General features: G+C 39.2%; 2 protein-coding genes across 5 annotated transcripts; both read right to left on the bottom strand.

Annotated features, from left to right (window-relative positions):
• Positions 1-1,827: 1,827 nt before the first annotated feature.
• Positions 1,828-11,612, bottom strand: LOC131702782 (CMRF35-like molecule 8). 2 transcript variants are annotated; one of them, XM_059004996.1, is made up of 5 exons: positions 11,377-11,612; positions 10,555-10,851; positions 8,974-9,054; positions 8,046-8,062; positions 1,828-3,276 (listed from the first exon to the last, which is right to left on the bottom strand). In XM_059004996.1, exons 1-5 carry the CDS (start codon positions 11,417-11,419, stop codon positions 3,202-3,204), a joined length of 513 nt encoding a protein of 170 aa, XP_058860979.1. In that variant the 5' UTR covers positions 11,420-11,612; the 3' UTR covers positions 1,828-3,201. The 2 variants fall into 2 exon arrangements, with proteins under 2 accessions (XP_058860979.1, XP_058860980.1); XM_059004997.1 differs by lacking the exon at positions 8,046-8,062 and having other exon boundaries at positions 3,183-3,276; positions 11,377-11,606.
• A 135-nt stretch (positions 11,613-11,747) lies between these two features.
• Positions 11,748-20,096, bottom strand: LOC131696484 (CMRF35-like molecule 7). 3 transcript variants are annotated; one of them, XM_059004993.1, is made up of 6 exons: positions 17,651-18,070; positions 17,140-17,454; positions 16,822-16,843; positions 16,470-16,573; positions 15,982-16,037; positions 11,748-14,059 (listed from the first exon to the last, which is right to left on the bottom strand). In XM_059004993.1, the coding sequence occupies exons 1-6, from the start codon at positions 17,724-17,726 to the stop codon at positions 13,919-13,921; spliced, it is 714 nt and encodes a 237-aa protein (XP_058860976.1). In that variant the 5' UTR covers positions 17,727-18,070; the 3' UTR covers positions 11,748-13,918. The 3 variants fall into 3 exon arrangements, with proteins under 3 accessions (XP_058860976.1, XP_058860977.1, XP_058860978.1); XM_059004994.1 differs by having other exon boundaries at positions 17,140-17,451; XM_059004995.1 differs by lacking the exon at positions 17,651-18,070 and adding an exon at positions 20,006-20,096 and having other exon boundaries at positions 11,749-14,059.
• Positions 20,097-20,866: the final 770 nt, after the last annotated feature.

The following is a 20,866-nucleotide window of genomic DNA, read 5'->3' as shown; positions in this document are numbered from 1 at the left end:
GCTAGTATAATGATTAGTGCTCTGCTAGTATAATGATTAGTGCTCTGCTAGTATAATGATTAAAGTGCTCTGCTAGTATAATGATTAAAGTGCTCTGCTAGTATAAAGATAAGTGCTCTGCTAGTATAATGATTAAAGTGCTCTGCTAGTATAGTGATTAGTGCTCTGCTAGTATAATGATTAGTGCTCTGCTAGTATAATGATTAAAGTGCTCTGCTAGTATAATGATTAAAGTGCTCTGCTAGTATAATAATTAGTGATCTGCTAGTATAATAATTAGTGATTTGCTAGTATAATTAGTGCTCTGCTAGTATAGTGATTACTGCGCTGCTAGTATAATGATTAGTGCTCTGCTAGTATAATGATTAGTGTTCTGCTAGTATACTGATTAGTGCTCTGCTAGTATAATGATTAGTGCTCTGCTAGTATAATGATTAAAGTGCTCTGCTAGTATAATGATTAAAGTGCTCTGCTAGTATAATGATTAGTGCTCTGCTAGTATAATGATTAGTGCTCTGCTAGTATAATGATTAAAGTGATCTGCTAGTATAATGATTAGTGCTCTGCTAGTATAATGATTAAAGTGCTCTGCTAGTATAATGATTAAAGTGCTCTGCTAGTATAATGATTAGTGCTCTGCTAGTATAATGATTAAAGTGCTCTGCTAGTATAATGATTAAAGTGATCTGCTAGTATAATGATTAGTGCTCTGCTAGTATAATAATTAGTGATCTGCTGGTATAATGATTAGTGCTCTGCTAGTATAATAATTAGTGATCTGCTAGTATAGTGATTAGTGTTCTGCTAGTATAATGATTAGTGCTCTGCTAGTATAATAATTAGTGGTCTGCTAGTGTAGTGATTAGTGTTCTGCTAGTATAATGATTAGTGCTCTGCTAGTATAATGATTAGTGCTCTGCTAGTATAATGATTAGTGTTCTGCTAGTATAATGATTAGTGCTCTGCTAGTATAGTGATTAGTGCTCTGCTAGTATAATAATTAGTGCTCTGCTAATATAGTGATTAGTGTTCTGCTAGTATAATGATTAGTGCTCTGCTAGTATAATGATTAAAGTGCTCTGCTAGTATAATGATTAGTGCTCTGTTAGTATAATGATTAGTGCTCTGCTAGTATAGTGATTAGTGCTCTCCTAGTATAATAGTTTATGTGATAGCCATACGGCCCTATCAATCTAGTTAGCATTATTTTAATGACCTCTTTTAATGTGGCATGACCTAATATTCATCATCATCTTTGAAATAAATAAAAATAAGACAATTATGCTTTCATAAACGTGAGACGTAAACAACATTCTGACGTCAGAGCAACTCATCCCTTCTGCAGTCCTGAGATAACCGGTGTCTGTTAGTCACACGTCATCAGTCACACTATGGGTTTGTTTGTTTTTTTGCCTCACACCCGAGGATTAGCCTTGTGCAAATACATATAGACGTCAATAAAAACTGAATACATTTCCGATAACTTTTTACACAATTATTATACCAAATTAATCACGATACATTACTGATTCTAAATTATTGTGCGTGTCTCTGTTCATCAATGTTCCACAAACTCACGCTTGGTCACATATTACTGAACATTTGAAACTAGTAAATACACAGTTACCACTAGGAACATTATCGTGTTCATCGTAGTAAAGCTGAGTTCTTACTGCTTACCTGTAAACATGAGCACGTTTAAAGTTTGGGACTCGTTGTCTGGAGCTTGATGTTATTTACATTATCGTCGATACACTGCGGTTTGAGGCTCAGGCTACACCTGCATATTTAAAGAGGATGGAAGCTGAAAATACTTTTTTAACAACACCCTTTATTATACCAATACAGTACTAGCATCATTTTAACAGCAAAACTGTATTTATCGGAAGTATTTCAACCTCAGCGTTTCTAGAAATATATATTCAAGTGCAATTCTCATCCCTCTCATTAAAACTGCATTATGCCACGCTCGCTGTAGCGCTCAGCGCTGCCTCAGGGCCTGGCTGTACTAAAGGGATCTGTTCGTGGCTCCGATCTGAGCGGAGCTTCAATGCGCTTCCAATAAATCCATGGCTTTGTAATTTCATGACTCAAAATGAATAATACAGCTAAGTGCCGCACTCATCACCCAGGACAACATTGTGCCAACAATGTATTGTTTTGAATGACTGCCGCAGGAAAGTCTTCGGATCTTTTAATTAGACATACACGGGATGCAATGTTTTGTTATATTTATTTGTAACATATTTTATTATTTCAGATAAATTAATCTTCATGCAACCCCGACTTCAGAAACTGTCGCCCCCACTTGTTTTGAAACCAAAGTATTAACCAAGAATTATAAATGAGACGACTGCGCCTTAAGACCTCGGCTGCTCGCTCCAGGATTTTTAGAATCGGATGAGCTAATACTGAGTAAATCCCGATGAGCAACACAATGACGATTTCTCTCTCTGCTTCCTAGGGCGAGTTCCCCGTCACCTGTCGTTAACGTTAATCATCGTGTGTTTTTGAGCTGTGGGAGAAAACCTGCTGTTGTTTTATTATTATTATTATTATTATTATTATTATTATTATTATTATTATTATTATTATTATTTAATTACCGAGTCAGACACCAATCACAAAATAGTTATCATTGCGCAATTATTGAGAAATTATTACACCAACGCACGTACAGCATCTTTAGGATTAGAAAAAAAAGTAGCCGCCTGCTTCCCTCTAGTGGTCTGTAATTGCAAGTACAAGTGCAGTAATGCCCCAGTTTGGAGAGTACCTAAAGTTCTACCATCCGAAGATTACAATGCAGAAACTGCCTGTTCTTTACTTATGAGCTGTTGTATTGTTATTATTATTTCTTAGCAGACTTACAATTGTTACAAGATATCACATTATGCATTATTTCACATTATACAGATATCACATTATTTTTTTTACATACAATTACCCATTTACAGGGTTGGGTTTTTACTAGGTAAAGTATCTTGCTCAAGGGTACCCACGACCCTCCGGTCAAGAGTCCAGAGCCCTAACCACTACTCCACACTGCTGCTTAGGACACAGACGCCCATCTGAAACCAGATCATTTTTTTATTATTATTATTTATTTTTTTACTGAAAAACACTGGAGTAACAAACACATGTCGAATATGACCCCATCATGTTCCACCGCTACTGCATTGAGACTCGCAGTGCTTCACCCTAACTCTCGCGGGATCTGGCCGCGTTCTGCTGCGCAGAGAGTTCAACCTGGTCATTAACGGGATCTGCAGAGCGCTGGAAAGAGGAAGGAAATTATTGAACAGCGTTAGTCATTGTTCACAAAAAACACGTTGGTGGAATATAAAAAAAAAATTAAGATTAAAAAATGCGATTAATCATATTTAATTTGATACAGTTACTGCATCAGTCTAATTTAAGTTTGTTTTATTATTATTATTATTATTATTATTATTATTATTATTATTATTATTATTATTATTATTATTATTATTATTATCATCATCACTCACCTTGCTGCATTTACAATGATCAGCTTCCTTTAGTTTCCTTTACTTATAAACTGATGTTCTTCATTGCTTTTTAAAAAAGAGTAATGCTAATTTAAAATGCTCTTTTATTAATAACTTGAAATTGCCTAAATAAAACAAAACGTATTAAGTAACAGTTATATCCTCTATAATTGTAAGTAATATCGTTTGAAAATAAATGTGGTTATTGAAATAAAACAAAGCTACAATGTTAACGGGTCTGCAGTCGGTAGCTATCCAACAGCACTGGTTATAGTACTCTGTCGAAACAGATATTTGCTGTTGTATTGTTGTCTGTAGCAGAAAAAAAACTGTTTTGAGAAGTGAACGCATGTTTATCACGCAGGTGGTACAGCAGACTAGACGCACTTCTGTGATACTGGAACGCACTTTGACAGCAGATACAAGTAACCCTCTTTCAGAATGAGTTTTTTGCCGACTCTATTTGTATTAAAAAGTTAAACGAGCTGGTAAGACTTCTTCCTACTCCAGAGAATACCGATGAAGGCGGGATGGTGAGTTTAGCCAAGGTGATGTCTCTTGTTTTATGAAACAGGCGGGTTAGTATTAGTGTTGTCGCTACCTCCAGCAGCGCGGGTAAGCAATCGTCACCGTGGTCTTAGGAATGTATAGTTAAAAAACGATTTGAGCTTGTTTTGTCATTGTCATTTTTCCATGATTAAATTAAGAAACTGAGATGGGTTAATGACGAATAACACCATTAAAGGCAGGCAGAGACAGGGTTGCTGGAACTAGGGGTGCTGGGTGTGCGGCTGCACCCTTGGCTTTGCATGGCTTCTACTATAAAAATTGTTCCTGGCAGAGCGCTCAGAAATAAGTCGAAAGCCTGAAACCCTAATATCCGTTCTGGTATATTTAAACAAAGCATTTGAAGTAAGTGTGATACTTGGCGGGTTATTTCTGACAGTGGTCAGCCGAAAAGCGTCTTGTCAACCGCTTAAGATCATTTTATTGCTGAATGTGATTTTATAATTAATATCACACAATGTATGTATGTAAGCACTCTTGTCTTATCAGTATTAAGATAATGACATCACTGTTCAAATTTAAGTTTCATCGATTAGGATTTAAAACTAAGTATAATTCCAAAATTCTCTAATAATATCTTATTCAGAAAAACACATCTGTTAACTAAACCTTTTTATTTAAATAAACAACATATAATAATCTCCTCATATATTTTTCTTCTGTATAACATATGCTGTATATATATATACAGTACTGTGCAAAAGTTTTAGGCAGGTGTGAAAAAATGCTGTAAAGTAAGAATGCTTTCAAAAATAGACATGTTAATAGATTATATTTATCAATTAACTAAATGCAAAGTGAGTGAACAGAAGAAAAATCTAAATCAAATCCATATTTGGTGTGACCACCCTTTGCCTTCAAAACAGCATCATTTCTTCTAGGTACACTTGCACAAAGTCAGGGATTTTGTAGGCATATAGTCAGGTGTATGATTAAACAATTATACCAAACAGGTGCTAATGATCATCAATTCAATATGTAGGTTGAAACACAATCATTAACTGAAACAGAAACAGCTGTGTAGGAGGAATAAAACTGGGTGAGGAACAGCCAAACTCAGCTAACAAGGTGAGGTTGCTGAAGACAGTTTACTGTCAAAAGTCATACACCATGGCAAGACTGAGCACAGCAACAAGACACAAGGTAGTTATACTGCATCAGCAAGGTCTCTCCCAGGCAGAAATTTCAAGGCAGACAGGGGTTTCCAGATGTGCTGTCCAAGCTCTTTTGAAGAAGCACAAAGAAATGGGCAACGTTGAGGACCATAGACGCAGTGGTCGGCCAAGGAAACTTACTGCAGCAGATGAAAGACACATCATGCTTACTTCCCTTCGCAATCGGAAGATGTCCAGCAGTGCCATCAGCTCAGAATTGGCAGAAAACAGTAGGACCCTGGTACACCCATCTACTGTCCGGAGAAGTCTGGTCACAAGTGGCTTTCATGGAAGACTTGCGGCCAAAAAGCCATACCTCCGACGTGGAAACAAGGCCAAGCGACTCAACTATGCACAAAAACACAGGAACTGGGGTGCAGAAAAATGGCAGCAGGTGCTTTGGACTGATGAGTCAAAATTTGAAATATTTGGCTGTAGCAGAAGGCAGTTTGTTCGCCGAAGGTTGGAGAGCGGTACACGAATGAGTGTCTGCAGGCAACAGTGAAGCATGGTGGAGGTTCCTTGCAAGTTTGGGGCTGAATTTCTGCAAATGGAGTTGGGGATTTGGTCAGAATTAATGGTCTGAACAATGCTGAGAAGTACAGGCAGATACTTATCCATCATGCAATACCATCTGATTGGCCCCAAATTTATTCTGCAGCATGACAACGACCCCAAACATACAGCGAAAGTCATTAAGAACTATCTTCAGCGTAAAGAAGAACAGGGAGTCCTGGAAGTGATGGTATGGCCCCCACAGAGCCCTGATCTCAACATCATCGAGTCTGTCTGGGATTACATGAAGAGAGACAAGCAACTGAGGCTGCCTAAATCCACAGAAGAACTGTGGTTAGTTCTCCAAGATGTTTGGGCCAACCTACCTGCCGAGTTCCTTCAAAAACTGTGTGCAAGTGTACCTAGAAGAATTGATGCTGTTTTGAAGGCAAAGGGTGGTCACACCAAATATGGATTTGATTTAGATTTTTCTTCTGTTCACTCACTTTGCATTTTGTTAATTGATAAATATAAACTATTAACATGTCTATTTTTGAAAGCATTCTTACTTTACAGCATTTTTTCACACCTGCCTAAAACTTTTGCACAGTACTGTATATATATATATATACAGTACCTGTCAAAAGTTTGAGTACACCTGCTTGAAACCAGGTTTTTCATGATTATCTATGCTTTTAACTGTATAAACTTGTCTATAAACACTTAATATTTCATTATATGATATGTGTACTTATATAAGCTGATAATCATATAGTCATGATAGTCTGTAATTACTTTAAGAAATGAAGGTCAATCTTTAAGACAAATCACAAGAACTTTGCAAGTGTCTGTAACTGCTGTGGCCAAGACCATCAAACGATTTGAAGAAACTGGCACTTATGAGGACCGAACAAGGTCAGGCAGGCCAAGGGTGACCTCAGAATCAGAGAACAAGTTCATTCGAGTCACAAGTCTGCGAAACCGGCGATTAACTGCCCCTGAAATACAAGCTCAGCTAAATGCTACTAGAAGTACAGATGTTTCAACATCAACTGTTCAGAGGAGATTGCGTGAAGCTGGCCTAACTGGAAGAATTGCTGCAAAGAAACCATTGTTAAGAGTACAGAATAAGAGGAAGAGACTTCCCTGGGCCAAAAAACACAGAAACTGGACGTTTGAGGAGTGGAAGTCGGTCTTATGGACCAATGAGTCAAAATTTGAAATATTTGGGTCCAACCGCTGAGTGTTTGTAAGACGCAGAGAGGGTGAGCACATGAGTTCTGCATGTGTGGTTCCCACTGTCAGGCATGGAGGAGGCAGTGTCGTGGTCTGGGGTTGCTTTGCTGGTGACAGAGTTGGTGATCTTTACCAAGCCCATGGCAAGCTCAACCAGCATGGCTATCATAGCATACTTCAGAGGCATGCCATTCCATCAGGATTATGGCTAGTTGGGCAGTCCTTCATTCTTCAGCAAGATAATGACCTGAAACGCGCCTCAAAGTTGTGCAAGAACTATCTGGCGAAGAAGGAAAGTGAAGGACAACTCAATCTAATGACCTGGCCTGCCCAGTCTCCAGACCTCAATCCCATAGAACTTGTATGGGACGAACTGGACAGAAGAGTCAAAGCAAAGCTACCCACAAGTGCCCTACATCTCTGGGAATTGCTGCAGAAGAGCTGGGAAGACATGTCGGGTGATTTCCTGCTGAAACTTGTTAACCGAATGCCTCGTGTTTGTGAGGCTGTTATTAAGGCAAAGGGTGGCTATTTTGAGGAATCCAAGATTTAGAGACAATTTTCAATTTTCTTGAACATTGCTTTGATACTCCTTATGTTTTGTTTTGTATATTGTAACGTGTGTTTTCATTTTCAAGTATTTCCAGAAACGTATACGACGTAAAACATTGTCAATTATGAAAAAAAACTTAGTTTCCTGCAAGTGTACTCAAACTTTTGACTGGTACTGTATATATTATTATTATTATTTATTTCTTAGCAGACGCCCTTATCCAGGGCGACTTACAATTGTTACAAGATATCACATTATTTTTACATACAATTACCCATTTTACAGTTGGGTTTTTACTGGAGCAATCTAGGTAAAGTACCTTGCTCAAGGGTACAGCAGCAGTGTCCCCACTGGGGATTGAACCCACGACCCTCCGGTCAAGAGTCCAGAGCCCTAACCACGACTCCACACTGCTGCCCTATATATATATATATATATATATAGGCTATATAAAGCATATGTTATATACAGCACCCTCTCATACACTGACAGACTCGATTTAATAAGAAAACAATATAATATACTGACCTTCTTTGCAGCATTTCCTATAAGAAAGACACAAATGGAGGGTTACTGTTCATCTGCTTGATTGATTGATTGATTTCACAGCACATCAGAGTTGTGAAGAGTCTTTGTAAAAGTAAGAGCCAGTGCCATCTACTGATCTGCCACTTTGGAAATAAGTATCCTTTTGTTTTACTGGCAATCCACTGCTGTGCACTAGATGGCGCTGACACTTCCTAACATAAAGACACTTTGGCTGATCTAGCCTACATTATATACGTCTATGGCAAGCTGATCTAGCCTACATTATAGACGTCTATGGCAAGCTGATCTAGCCTACATTATAGACGTCTATGGCAAGCTGATCTAGCCTACATTATAGACGTCTATGGCAGCAACTAGAAGTGAATATGAGCGCCAGAACTCCTAGCTCCTTCACACAGACTTATCAAAACATACACGAGTGATAATTGCAAAGATCACAAAGGTAAGGAAACAGTAAACTAAGCACATGCTGTCTGAGACTACCTGCTAACAGCAATGCAATCAAATCTATTCATTCGTGAAGCTGACAATCCGTCGGTTGGTAATACGCTGTTCGGTGTTTTCATTCCAAACAAGAGCTTTACAGTGTCTTAATAACAAGGAAACAGGCAACAAACACTAAATAAGGAATTGAAGTAACACATTCTTTAAAGTGGTGTTCAACGTCATGTCATTGCAGTTCAGATTGCTTCCTAGTATAGTTTTGTTAAACTTCGCCGTATTGACACCGACAGCGATAGCACACTGTCTTCTCGAGTTACAAACTCTACAGAGTGGAGTGCGTGTTATTTATTTATGACGTCATTCGTGCGTCGCTTTTCTCCATGAGCGAATACCAATGTGCTAATTATTTGCCATCGAATACCTTTCAAGCAGTTTGTTTAAATATTCGGATATCCATACTCACTGTTTGCAATCAGTGTGACTGAGACAGTGACAAGGAGCATGATGGCCGCGAAAACATATCTCAAGAAGTCCCAAGCGTTTACTTCAAAGAAAACACAACACAGAACACAGCCATTAGTAATACATTCATATTAATGAATACATAACACAAGCGTTGCAGTACTTCTCCTTATTCTAAGTTTATGACGTCTGCAAGTCCTTCCTCAGTTTGATGGGATTTCCATCCAGATGATGAAGGACGTGCTCCCAAACGCCCTGATATCTTTTTTTTATTATTATTTCAAAATCAACCCATTTAAAAAAAAAAAAAAAATTATTCAGAAGTATCAAGATCAAATGCACCTTGTCATTTGTAGCTATGCATTTTAAGACTGCTGGGACATTCTTAGAGAGAGAGAGAGAGAGAGAGAGAGAGAGAGAGAGAGAGAGAGAGAGAGAGAGAGAGAGAGAGAGAGAGAGAGAGAGAGAGAGAGAGAGGCACACAGAATAGTATAGTTATATATTCTAATATATTTTTTTCAGTTTTGCTTTTACATAATTACATCAACTTTTCATAGCCATGGCACCTGGATTTCAATTGGGCAATATACACTGTAAAAAAAAACAAACAAACGTGGTTTTAAAGGAGTAAATACTGTATTTGTTAACAGAAAAAAATACCGTAATTCAAAATCTGACAGAGTGTACTGTTTTTTTTTTTTTTACCGAACAATAATGTATTCGCACGCACCTCTTTCTGACTCCGCTTTGCCTATTGCGTGGGGATTATGGGAGATATGGGAAATGGCGTAATTTTTCCTGTAATAGTTGGAACTGGTGTTTTGTTGTTGTGTTTTTTGTGTTTACTGATCTCCCCTTGGTGTTGTGGACGTGTTGAATGTGTTATTCTGTTTCCCGCATGCGTCACCGTCAGTGGCAGAGTGGTTAGAATTGGCATGGTGAGCCCTTGTTGTGTGCGCATTTTGTGAAATGATGTAACTGTGTCTGTTGTGCATGTTAAATGAAACGCTGTTAATATAATACAGCTTGTTAAGACTCCGTGTGGATTAATTAATCAAACCATTGCATTGTTGTCAGAAGAGGTATTGGGTAACACAAGCAAGAAATGGACAAACATCTTATTTTCTGTGCACGGTTGTAGTTTTTTTAAATTAATAAAACTGTATTTTTACAGACAAAGTACTATAAATATAAATTGATTTTATTCCGTTAAAATACCGTAATGTGCTGTATAATTTATGTAAAAAAACAGGATTTTATCATCGGTAAAAGTACAGAAAAGTTACTGGCAACTTTCTGCCAGAAAAGTTACTGTAGGTTAACGGATTTTTAAAAAAATAATTAATTATTTTTTTACAGTGTATATTGCTTTATTTATGTCATCCATCATATATCTATACATTCGGTTTCACTGTGTATTTCGGTACGAGTTGCCAAATTTTAACCAGGTATCAACAACTGGCAGTGCCCTGTTCTCTTACTGTTAAAGCGATGATCGACAGAGAGGAGATGTGGTCCCTTTTATTGGACTAACTATACAGTAATTCTTAACAAGCTCCAGAAAAGAAAGATTGATGTTTACATTCATTAAAGAGTTTGAATTCCTGGAGTTTGATGATCGCGTCCCCGTCCATCACAGCGCACCAGTAGACGCCCTGTTCGGCGATGGTGAACGCGCTCAGCTCCACGAGGAAGACACCCTCGTCCTTGAGGTCCACGAGCTGCCCCTTGCCTTGGTTCATAGTCACGCGGCTCCCGTTAAGCGAGAATCCATTGCAGCACAGCGAAGTGTTCTGTTTGCACCACACTTTGGCACTGTCCTTGTACTTGGAGTCGTAGTTGCATCTGATCTTTATTGGATACAGCGCAGAATACACACCTATGGGAAATGCATTCAAAACGCGTTAAAGGCAGTCGCACTACCACCGTGCAAAGTTTGCACCGTTTGTTTCGGAAACTATTATTTTGTTTTTAAACTATCAAGAAACAACAAAGACCCCAGGAGCTTTTAACTTAACATCAGTGCTTTCAGAAAAATACAAAACTTTTGTTAACTTAGCACGGTGGTGGTAATGGTGGTACAAACTCTACACATGCCGGATTAATTTAGATTAAAACGTAATAAAACATATCTAATAAACTCCCAAGTCTTAAATTAAATATGTATTTATTTATTTATGTATTTAATCATTTGTTTATGTTTTGTGTTTCACGCTTTTAAACATTCTAGAACATAAGAGTATATATATATTTCAAAAACAGGAACCCGTTGACAGGGAAATGTACAATCAGATAGCATGGTAAGCTTGCTAACCCCCTCAAGTATTTCAAATAGCATTATCTTACAGTCTCGTTTGCAGTACCAGTTGACACGCACACAAACACACCGTTGTGACGGTCTTACCTGTGGAGAAAGTGAAGAGAAGAACGATGTATAAAACACTCATGTTTACAGTGGAGGCTTGCTGCTCCCCTGCTCCGTGCTGCTTCTATTGGTTTGTGCAAAAGTTGATGAATTTAAACCAGTAGGCTAGATGTTCCGTTTCCCGTGGGCCGGCATGAAGCCACCGTCACCGCAGTTAAAAATAAGAGATACTATTAACTGCAGACTCATTTCATTGGCCAACGTACCCTAATCTGAGCAAGATCTACAAATGAACAGGAATTCGTGCAAAACCTTAGATTAAAAAAAAAAAATCTTAAAAAAAAGATAATGCAAAAATCTTAGATAAAACTGATACGTTTTAACCATCAAGCCTTTAAATTATAAGTATATAAAGAAAAAAAAACAACATGTAAAATAATTAACTAGAAATAAGTGTTCTGAGACTGCATGTTATTATTATTATTATTATTATTATTATTATTATTATTATTATTATTATTATTATTATTATTATTATTTGTTTCTTAGCAGACGCCCTTATCCAGGGCGTCTTACAATTGTTACAAAATATCACAGTACAAAGTATCACATTTCAGAATATCACATTGCAGAGTATCATATTACAGATAAGAGCAGTTGCAAAGTACAATAAAATCAGTAGCAAAAGATCAAATTCAAATAGGAGCACAATTGAGAATACAGTAAATAATTACATGTAAGAGTGGTTTCGACTGAGAGCAGTTAACTTATATTAAAACTATTTGCTTATACGAGTAAAGTCCAGTATGAGCATGTAGTGAATACGATGAATGGATGAGAATGATTCAAACAAGATACAGGAAGTAGCTATAATTAAGAGCAGTAGTGGAATACAGCAAGGTATGGAGCAGTTCAGTACAAGTACAAGCTGATGCAAGTACTGGTTTAATTGGGTGCCATATAGTTCAGTATAGTCGAGAGTTGTGAGGTTTACAGATGCTGTCTGAACAGGGGTGTCTTGAGGAGACCCGCTGCTCCAGCTCCAGACTGCCTCCAGAGCTGATGCACCCACTGCTCCAGCTCCAGGCTGGCTCCAGCAGCCCCTGCTGCAGCTCCAGACTGGCTCCAGAGCTGATGCACCCCCGGCTCCAGCTCCAGAGCTGATGCACCCGCTGCTCCAGCTCCAGGCTGGCTCCAGAGCTGATGCACCCCCTGCTCCAGAAGCTCCTGCTCCAGCTCAGGAGCCCTCCAGTGCAGCTCCACACTGCTGCTCCAGCTCCTGCTCCAGAGCCACTAAAACCACTTGGGGGGGGCGGAGGAGAGGGGAGGGGAGGGGGGGGGGGTTCAAGGGCAGTGTACGCTTTCTGATAAAACAAATGAGGACATTTACAGCTTGATGTATTCCCATGCCTTCCTGCAAAAGTACTAAAGCCAGAAGAGATGTCATTTTTGTCACAGTTCATGATATTTTACGTTTGGTAGAGGAAAAGGATCTTCCAGTGTTTGTTTTCTTTCCAGCTCACACGAGTGTAGAAGGCAATGGAGCATCAGCAAGCTTCAATTACTTTTCTTAGGTCTATCAAATTCCTTTCTGATACAGTAAACCGTATTATACAAAAAAGCTTTAAACAAACAAACAAAAAATAATAATAATTACAGCAAGATTGGAAAATTTAGCCTGTCATGCAATACTGTTTCATTGCAAAATCAGCTTAGAAAACCTAATTTCTTGCAATTTATAGTTGCTAAAATATAACCTCTTGAACGAACAAGGCCCTACATCTACAACAAAAAAGACCAGGCTGTATACGCTTCCTGCAATTATCTGCAATCTGTAAAGTGGGGAGCAGAACAGGATGCTTTCATTTTTCACACTCCATAACTCACATACTAAGTAGGTTTTGGAGGTAACTGTCACACAGGTAGGTTAAGGCATATACAAGGATTGTGGGAAACCTTCGCCCTTTTGAACTCCAGGTCAAGGTCATAGAATGCCAAGCCGATTCTCTCTTTGTGACTTTTTCACGATAGCAGTAAAACCGATGATCGGATTTGGATTTGGTTCCCAATGCGTTTGAAGCAATTCCATTATTCGCAAGTCAAAATCTCTGTTTTCACCTTTCAAAGTACCACTGACCAAGAACCAAAACCACTGATCCAACAATGACGCCTCCTTATATCAACAGAAATATTATGTCCATTAAAGTACGTATTCATTTATTTTGTTCAGTCAAGTGTTTGAACTGATTAATTCAGGAAGGATTTGTTTAAATGTGAATGGTAGGAAATAACAGAGCTGCTGCAGAAACTCCGCTAGCTCTGGAGCTCAGCTCTGAAAACTGGCAAGCTCCGCTCCGGCTCCACTCTGGCTCCACTCCGGCTCCGCTCCGGCTCCGCTCCGGCTCCACTCCGGCTCCACTCCGCATGGCTAACCCTAGTTAATGCTCTCCTGTTTTGTAAGACTAGGCTTCTCTAATGATATACTGTTGTGTACAAGCCTGGTTATAATGACTGGAATACACACAGAGACACAGAAAGTGGAAGGATTGGTTACATTCATACACTTTGCATGTTCCACTCTTTAGAACACAAGTGTGCTGTACGTAACAGGTTCCATTACATCAGGGTCTGGAAGAGCACACTCTCCTCTTCCTTCAGGAGAGGGCGCTGTTGTAACTTGCACAGCTGAGTAAGTAACACCGACCTCACTGTCCAAGGAAACCTAGGAAAGAAAGAGTGGGCATATCATTACTTAGTGATATTTAACTTCAAAACACAGGCCAATGCTTTATTCAACACTTCAATCATTTTCAATGTTATTATATTTGTTTTATTTTTTAGGTCTAGGTTGTGGAAGTTTGTTGTTTTATAACAAAACCTAAAATGGCTGTTTCTCCACTGATACACCTAATTACAGTACTAGCCTCTGCAATGCACAGATAGCGACACCTGGTGGCAATGAATTGAATAGCAAGAGTTCTGAGGCAGGGTTGTGTGCCTGAGAAACTCTTAGTCCAGTAGACACAGGTACAGTTAGTGTAGAAAGATCTGTTACCCCACAGACAGCAGTGCGTCTTCTGCAATGTGACACAACAGAAAAAAGAGGACGGTTTCTGTGGAGCTTCTGCATTTCACAAGGGCAGAAACAGGAACCTGCATTCTGGTTCCCTCCTTCCTGCTGATACCAGGCACATGTATTTTAAGAACAGGGCGCTTCGTGTGGTCACAAAGAAACGTACTTCACCTTTCCAGCTCCCCATTGTATAGCACTGCTTCAACTCTGTTCTTAGTGCTTTGGTAGCATTACTTTTGTAGGTTTTTCAGAAACTTTTGCTCAGAGCATTTGTATAATATGCATATAATCAAGAAGCAGTACCCTGAATGAATTGATGTGATCATGTTAACATTGAAGAACTTCACCAGTTACAGGAACACTAATAAGAAACCAAACTCTATGTCAGCACTCAACTTTTTTTTTTTGCTGATTCCAGCACAAGAAAAATGCACACATAACAGAAAACCATTCTGTTTCAGTCATCACATCCTGTCTGCTTTTAAAACCCAGACGCTTAAAGCACCCCTGTGTATAGAGCTCTCAGAATCATGTCTAAGTACATCAGAGTGTAAACATTAACCTGCTCCCCTGCAACACTCTCCTGTAGACGGTGTAAGAACCACCCCAGTCAAAAACACCACCCTGGGCATTTTCTCCTTTTTTTCCATCCTTATAGGTATTTTTTTTCAACACTGGTTTTCAATTTGGAGTGTCCAATTATTGTTTTTATCCTGGTTCACCACTGCAACCTCCCCGCGACTCGGGAAATGGAGGCTGAAACACGCGTCCTATGAAACGTGTTCCTGCCAATCTGTCATTTTTCGCACTGCGGATCCACAGCGTAGCTACCAGACCTATAGTGTTGGAGGACAACACAGATCTGAATGGCTGCACTGCAGACCATCAGGTGCACTATCAGCCACTGGGGTCGCTTGTGCGCGGTGAACAGTGGATTGCATTGCCGACCAAAGCCCTCCCTACCCGGGCGGCGCTCGGCCAATTGTGCGCCGCCCCCTATGAACCCCTGGTTCACAGTTGGCAATGACATAGCCTGGATTCTAACCTGCGATCTCCAGGATATAGGGTGCATCCTGCAGTCCACGCGGAGCGCCTTTACTGGATGCGCCACTCGGGAGCCCCTTATAGGTATGCACTTAACAACAAAGCTGATCTGATTTGGGTGCCTTTTTCATTGTTACATGAGAGGTTACTTTACATTCATTCATACAGGCTGTTGAATAAAACAGGAATAGTGCTCTTACCTCTGAAGACACCTTCTCTAACAGTGCTCTTACCTCTGAAGACACCTTCTATAACAGTGCTCTTACCTCTGAAGACACCTTCTCTAACAGTGCTCTTACCTTGAAGACACCTTCTCTAACAGTGCTTTTACCTCTGAAGACACCTTTCTAACAGTGCTCTTACCTTGAAGACACCTTCTCTAACAGTGCTTTTACCTCTGAAGACACCTTCTCTAACAGTGCTCTTACCTCTGACGACACCTTCTCTAACAGTGCTTTTACCTCTGAAGACACCTTCTCTAACAGTGCTCTTACCTTTGAAGACACCTTCTCTAACAGTGCTCTTACCTCTGAAGACACCTTCTGAGTGCAGGTCTTCTTCTCTTCAGGTGCAATGTCATGTCCTGGAATTGCGAAGCAGAAATCTGTATGTATTGAATGAACTTCATATTCAGCAGCGGGGGAACGGACTGTAGCAGGCTGCTTAATTTAATATTCAAAAGGTACTCAAATGATAGTGATGTCCAAATGGGATTCCTGGGACTTCTAAAAGATGCATCTGTTTGTTGCAATTCAGTTTCAGTCACAATGGGCATGACAGCTGATCTCACTGTTTCTGCTCAGTTGGCAGTAGCTTCTGTTTCCATGAATGCACAGATATCTTGCTGCACAATTCAGCACCCAGTGTTCCCGAAGGAACCACAATCTAATACTCTCAAAAGCATAGTAATGTTTCATCCCAACTGGATGAGCAGTTTTTCACATGTATACAATACAATACAATTCCCATTTCTATAGCGGCCATACATACAGGCATATAAGGGGCATACACCTACCACTGTTTTTTTTGCTGTTTGATTTTTTCTTAAACCAGACAGCGAACACTGCTAGCAGTAATAGGAGGAAACCCAGCAGAGAGAAGGAGATGATGTATTCCTTCCTAAAACAAACAGACGGCATGAATAATCTTCAGCAAGAAAACAACAACCAAAAAACATCTGTCCTGGTCATAAAATCATCATAGTCCTGATGAAACGTCCTTCTTTACAGGACTCTAAAGATCCTCAGAATGCTTCCGGACATAAATAAAGGCTCATAGTACCTACCACAAAGTCATTCTTAACATTTATCTTATTTAATTTTCAGTGTGTTTGTAAACCCTGGAAAAAAACTACACAGTATATTTACCTGTAGGCATTGTCCTGATTGGCTGAAAAAAAAGAAAAACAGGAGAAACAAACAATTTAAATGAGCACCGAACAAGTGGAAAGTATAGAAATCTGCTGCTTCTACAGGTTATCCACTCCCTAATTATCATCCAAAAAAGCGAAGCTCTGCTTTGAACACTATGAAAAGAGTACTCTGACCATGGTTTTCTGTGTGGAGCATTAAACTGCTGTATATAGAAGGGCAGGGTTCAGCGCATTGGTTTCCAGAATTCAGTGCTATATATATATATATATATAAGGATCGAAGGAACAGAACACATGGAAATGCAAAGCTTACCTTCAGTAATAACAATTCTGAGGTCAGTGTATGTCATCGAATCGAGTCCCTGCATTTCTATCCCACACCAGTAATCTCCATCTGGTATGACTTCTTTTATATTAACGTCAATGTTTCCCTTTTTATCATCCTTCACTTCCACGATCTCTGTGCCCTTCCCGTGACTGTCCGCAATAACGGTGCATGTTCGCGGGTAGTACCCGTGACACCAGTACTTGTTATAATCTTTGTAAGACTTGTCATACGTGTATTTTATAGTACTGTCCCCTGGTAGAACTATTTTTACCGATCCTGGACCTTGCAAGGCGATCACTGCTGAAAGACAGGAAACGAGACATATATAAAACACAACCAAAATAAAATTTAAAAAAAACAAAAAAAAAAAAAAAAAAAACACTAACGTCCACGTTTATAAAGTTGAATATATAAAACCCCCAGGTCTGTGTTACATGCAGACAGTAGGCTATCTGCACACAGGTCAAAGCAATGTATCTCAGACTGCAATACTCACCTGCTTGAAGGTGTACCAGCAGTAATATACAACGCTTCGGAATCCAGCACTTGAGAGCATACTTGCAGTGCTCCATTGCCTGTGTGCAGTGAGGTCTAACTGTGCATATATATCAACTTCCCTTCTCTTTTATCTAGTAGGATCCGGACGATGAAGAATCATGTAAAGGGTGTCGTAATAAGACTTCTGCGCGGGGCCTCAAATAAGTTTCGTTTTCTTGTAATTAAAAACAGACTGCATTGTAGCAAAGGCACTGGGTTAGGCAAACCGGGCTACGCGTGATCCACCTGGAAGTGGGTTGCTTATATCCCGGTTCCTTATTCGCGGTGTAGTTGACAAAGCAGCGCGTCCCTTTTCTGTGTGTTTTAACTCACTTACACATCTTGCTCAATTAATATATTGCCACTATTTAAAAAATAATCTCTCCTTCTTTAAAAAAAACAAAAACGAAAACATTAATAACAAATCTGTATCAGCAGCATAGCGGTACCCTGTATTAACCGCTTGTTTCGCCCCATTTACTCACCTTAGACGGCTTCCTCACTAAATATCGAGGTATGCCTAATTAGGTTATCACCTCCTCTTTGCAAAGCACTAAAGATTTTAGTGAGCAAGCCGTACCCCACGATCAGCAGCACCCCAAAGTGTAGCCCATTATAACCTATACAGAACGCGTGGGGGCACGTCTTTGGAGGCCCAGTGATTTATTATTTATTTCTTAGCAGACGCCCTTATCCAGGGCGACTTACAATTGTTACACGATATCACATTATTTTTATATACAATTACCCATTTATACAGTTGGGTTTTTACTGGAGCAATCTAGGTAAAGTACCTTGCTCAAGGGTACAGCAGCAGTGTCCCCCACTGGGGATTGAACCCACGACCCTCCGGTCAAGAGTCCAGAGCCCTAAGCACTACTCCACACTGCTGCCCATGTGTACCGTGTACCCCCTTAGAAGCATTGCTCACTAAATATCTAGGTATAGATAGGTTATCGTTTCCACTGCAAAAATACTAAAGGTTTTAATGAGCAGCAGCACCCCAAGTGGAACCAATAAAAACGCAAAGGAATCGCTTTGCTCTTCCTTGTTGATAAACGGGGTCCAAACTGGGGTGTCTTCATACAGTTACCCGATTATGTCAATATACCAAATAAATAGATAAATAAAATAAATTATACAAATAATGTTTTTACTGTTTTAAGTAGGTGTTTAGTTAAACAGCAGCATCATATTTATTTGATTTATTTTGGCATTGTGGTTTTATATATTTTTTAAAAATATTTTCCCATTTAGGAAGTAAAAAAAAATGGGAGCGAGAGGAGGTTAAAAGGTTAGTTACTGATAGGTTTAGTTTTCCTCTTATAAGGATTTTTGCCTTTGTATACCGAGCATCAAAAGAAACTTATCACTATTATAACACATTTATTTTTTGAAAAAATAAGGTATATAAATGATAGACATTGACTAAATGTTTTTGGTTTCTTTTTAATCACTCGATCATTCATCCTTGACCATGACACGCTTGAGTGACTATTACTGAAGCATATGCACTTAATAGCCTAATTAGTGAGACAGTTGATTGGACTTTTATATCATGTTACACTCACCTTGTTTGGCACAACTTCACTTCAATACAGCGAATCAGCACCAGCCCAACTGGTTCACAATAATTACATTAAACAAGGTGGGTGGGGCAGCAGTGTGGAGTAGTGGTTAGGGCTCTGGACTCTTGACCAGAGGGTCGTGGGTTCAATCCCTGGTGGGGACACTGCTGCTGTACCCTTGAGCAAGGTACTTTACCTAGATTGCTCCAGTAAAAACCCGACTGTATAAATGGGTAATTGTATGTAAAAATAATGTGGTATTGTAAGTCGCCCTGGATAAGGGCGTCTGCTAAGAAATAAATAATAATAATAATAATATACTGACAGCCAGTGTACTCTGGATATCTCTGCCCCGGAAATACTCAAGTCAGGCAATAATTCAGTGACTACTGTACCAATTAAAAATGGAAGATAAGAAATAATCAAATTGAAGTGCTAAAGCATCTGCAATATTTCTCCAAACCAACAGGTCTCAATACAGAATCAGGGTCTGCTGAAAAAAAAAAATGTCTTGAAAATAAGTGTTTTGTGTGCTCATCACAAATAAGCACTGAAGACAATGAGCCCTATTACCAATGCGCTGCTGTACATACTGTATGCAAGCAGCTGTAAATTATAATAATGCAGCTTGATAGGCAGTATGAAAGCATACTGTTAGTATCATATACTAAGCTAGAATGCTTAGTATAAAATTTACAAAAAAAACTAAATAATAAATCTGTTACACCTTTACTTATTGTACTTACCCATTCTTCTGCAAACCGAGCACATGCACTCCTCTGTACTTATGAGGTCATGCAAGCAGCTGACTTGTCTTTGATGGGGATGGCCTCAGTCCACTTTGTGAAGAAATCAGTAGCCGTCAAGCAGGAGTGGTGTCCTCCCTTCGATGGCTGGAATGGTCCAATGAGATCAACACCTAAAACAAATTAAAATGATATCAACAATTAAGGAGGATTTGGTCAATAGTATATATAATAAAGCTCTGTATCAATGCATTACATTAGCAAGTTCAATTATACAGATAGGAGTGACACCCCATGTTTTCCTCTATACACTATTTACTTGTAAGACAGCAGTATATGGACCTAAACAGTGCCCAATAAATCCACTTTTAACAGGCTGTATTCTGCATGTTTTCTTCTGTACCGCTACCTAAATGTAGTTCTGTCATCCACATAAGTCACAGCATTTGGAAATGTCATTAGATAACTTTCTGGCAATTTTTTTAGATTAATTGCCAGGGTTGGGGCAACCTTTTTTTTTTTTTAAAAGTTTTTTAGGGCAGTCATTGCTGTCAATGGGTGTTGTATCTGTATGTACTGGAGATTGTCCTGATGCACCTATCTGTACAAAACATAGAGCAGATTTCCCCCCAGTTGACGACTGGGATGTTAACTTCATCACATTACAGATGGATGTCATGTGACAATGTGACACTTGCTCTAATTGGTATGTAAGCTGCAACCTGTTGTCAAATGATTGTTTTGCAAACACGTGCTTACGATCTGTTTTAACCGGCTAGCAAGAAAGTTTGTTACCAGACTAGGCTCTTAGTTTTCTACATATTACAGACTGTGTTTAAATTACGTATGTGCTTCCATTCT

Source organism: Acipenser ruthenus, chromosome 30, assembly GCF_902713425.1.
Source record: "Acipenser ruthenus chromosome 30, fAciRut3.2 maternal haplotype, whole genome shotgun sequence".
NCBI classification, from domain to species: Eukaryota; Metazoa; Chordata; class Actinopteri; order Acipenseriformes; family Acipenseridae; genus Acipenser; species Acipenser ruthenus.
The sequence above is the reverse complement of the archived record's forward strand: the minus strand, read 5'-3'. Positions and strand labels throughout refer to the sequence as shown.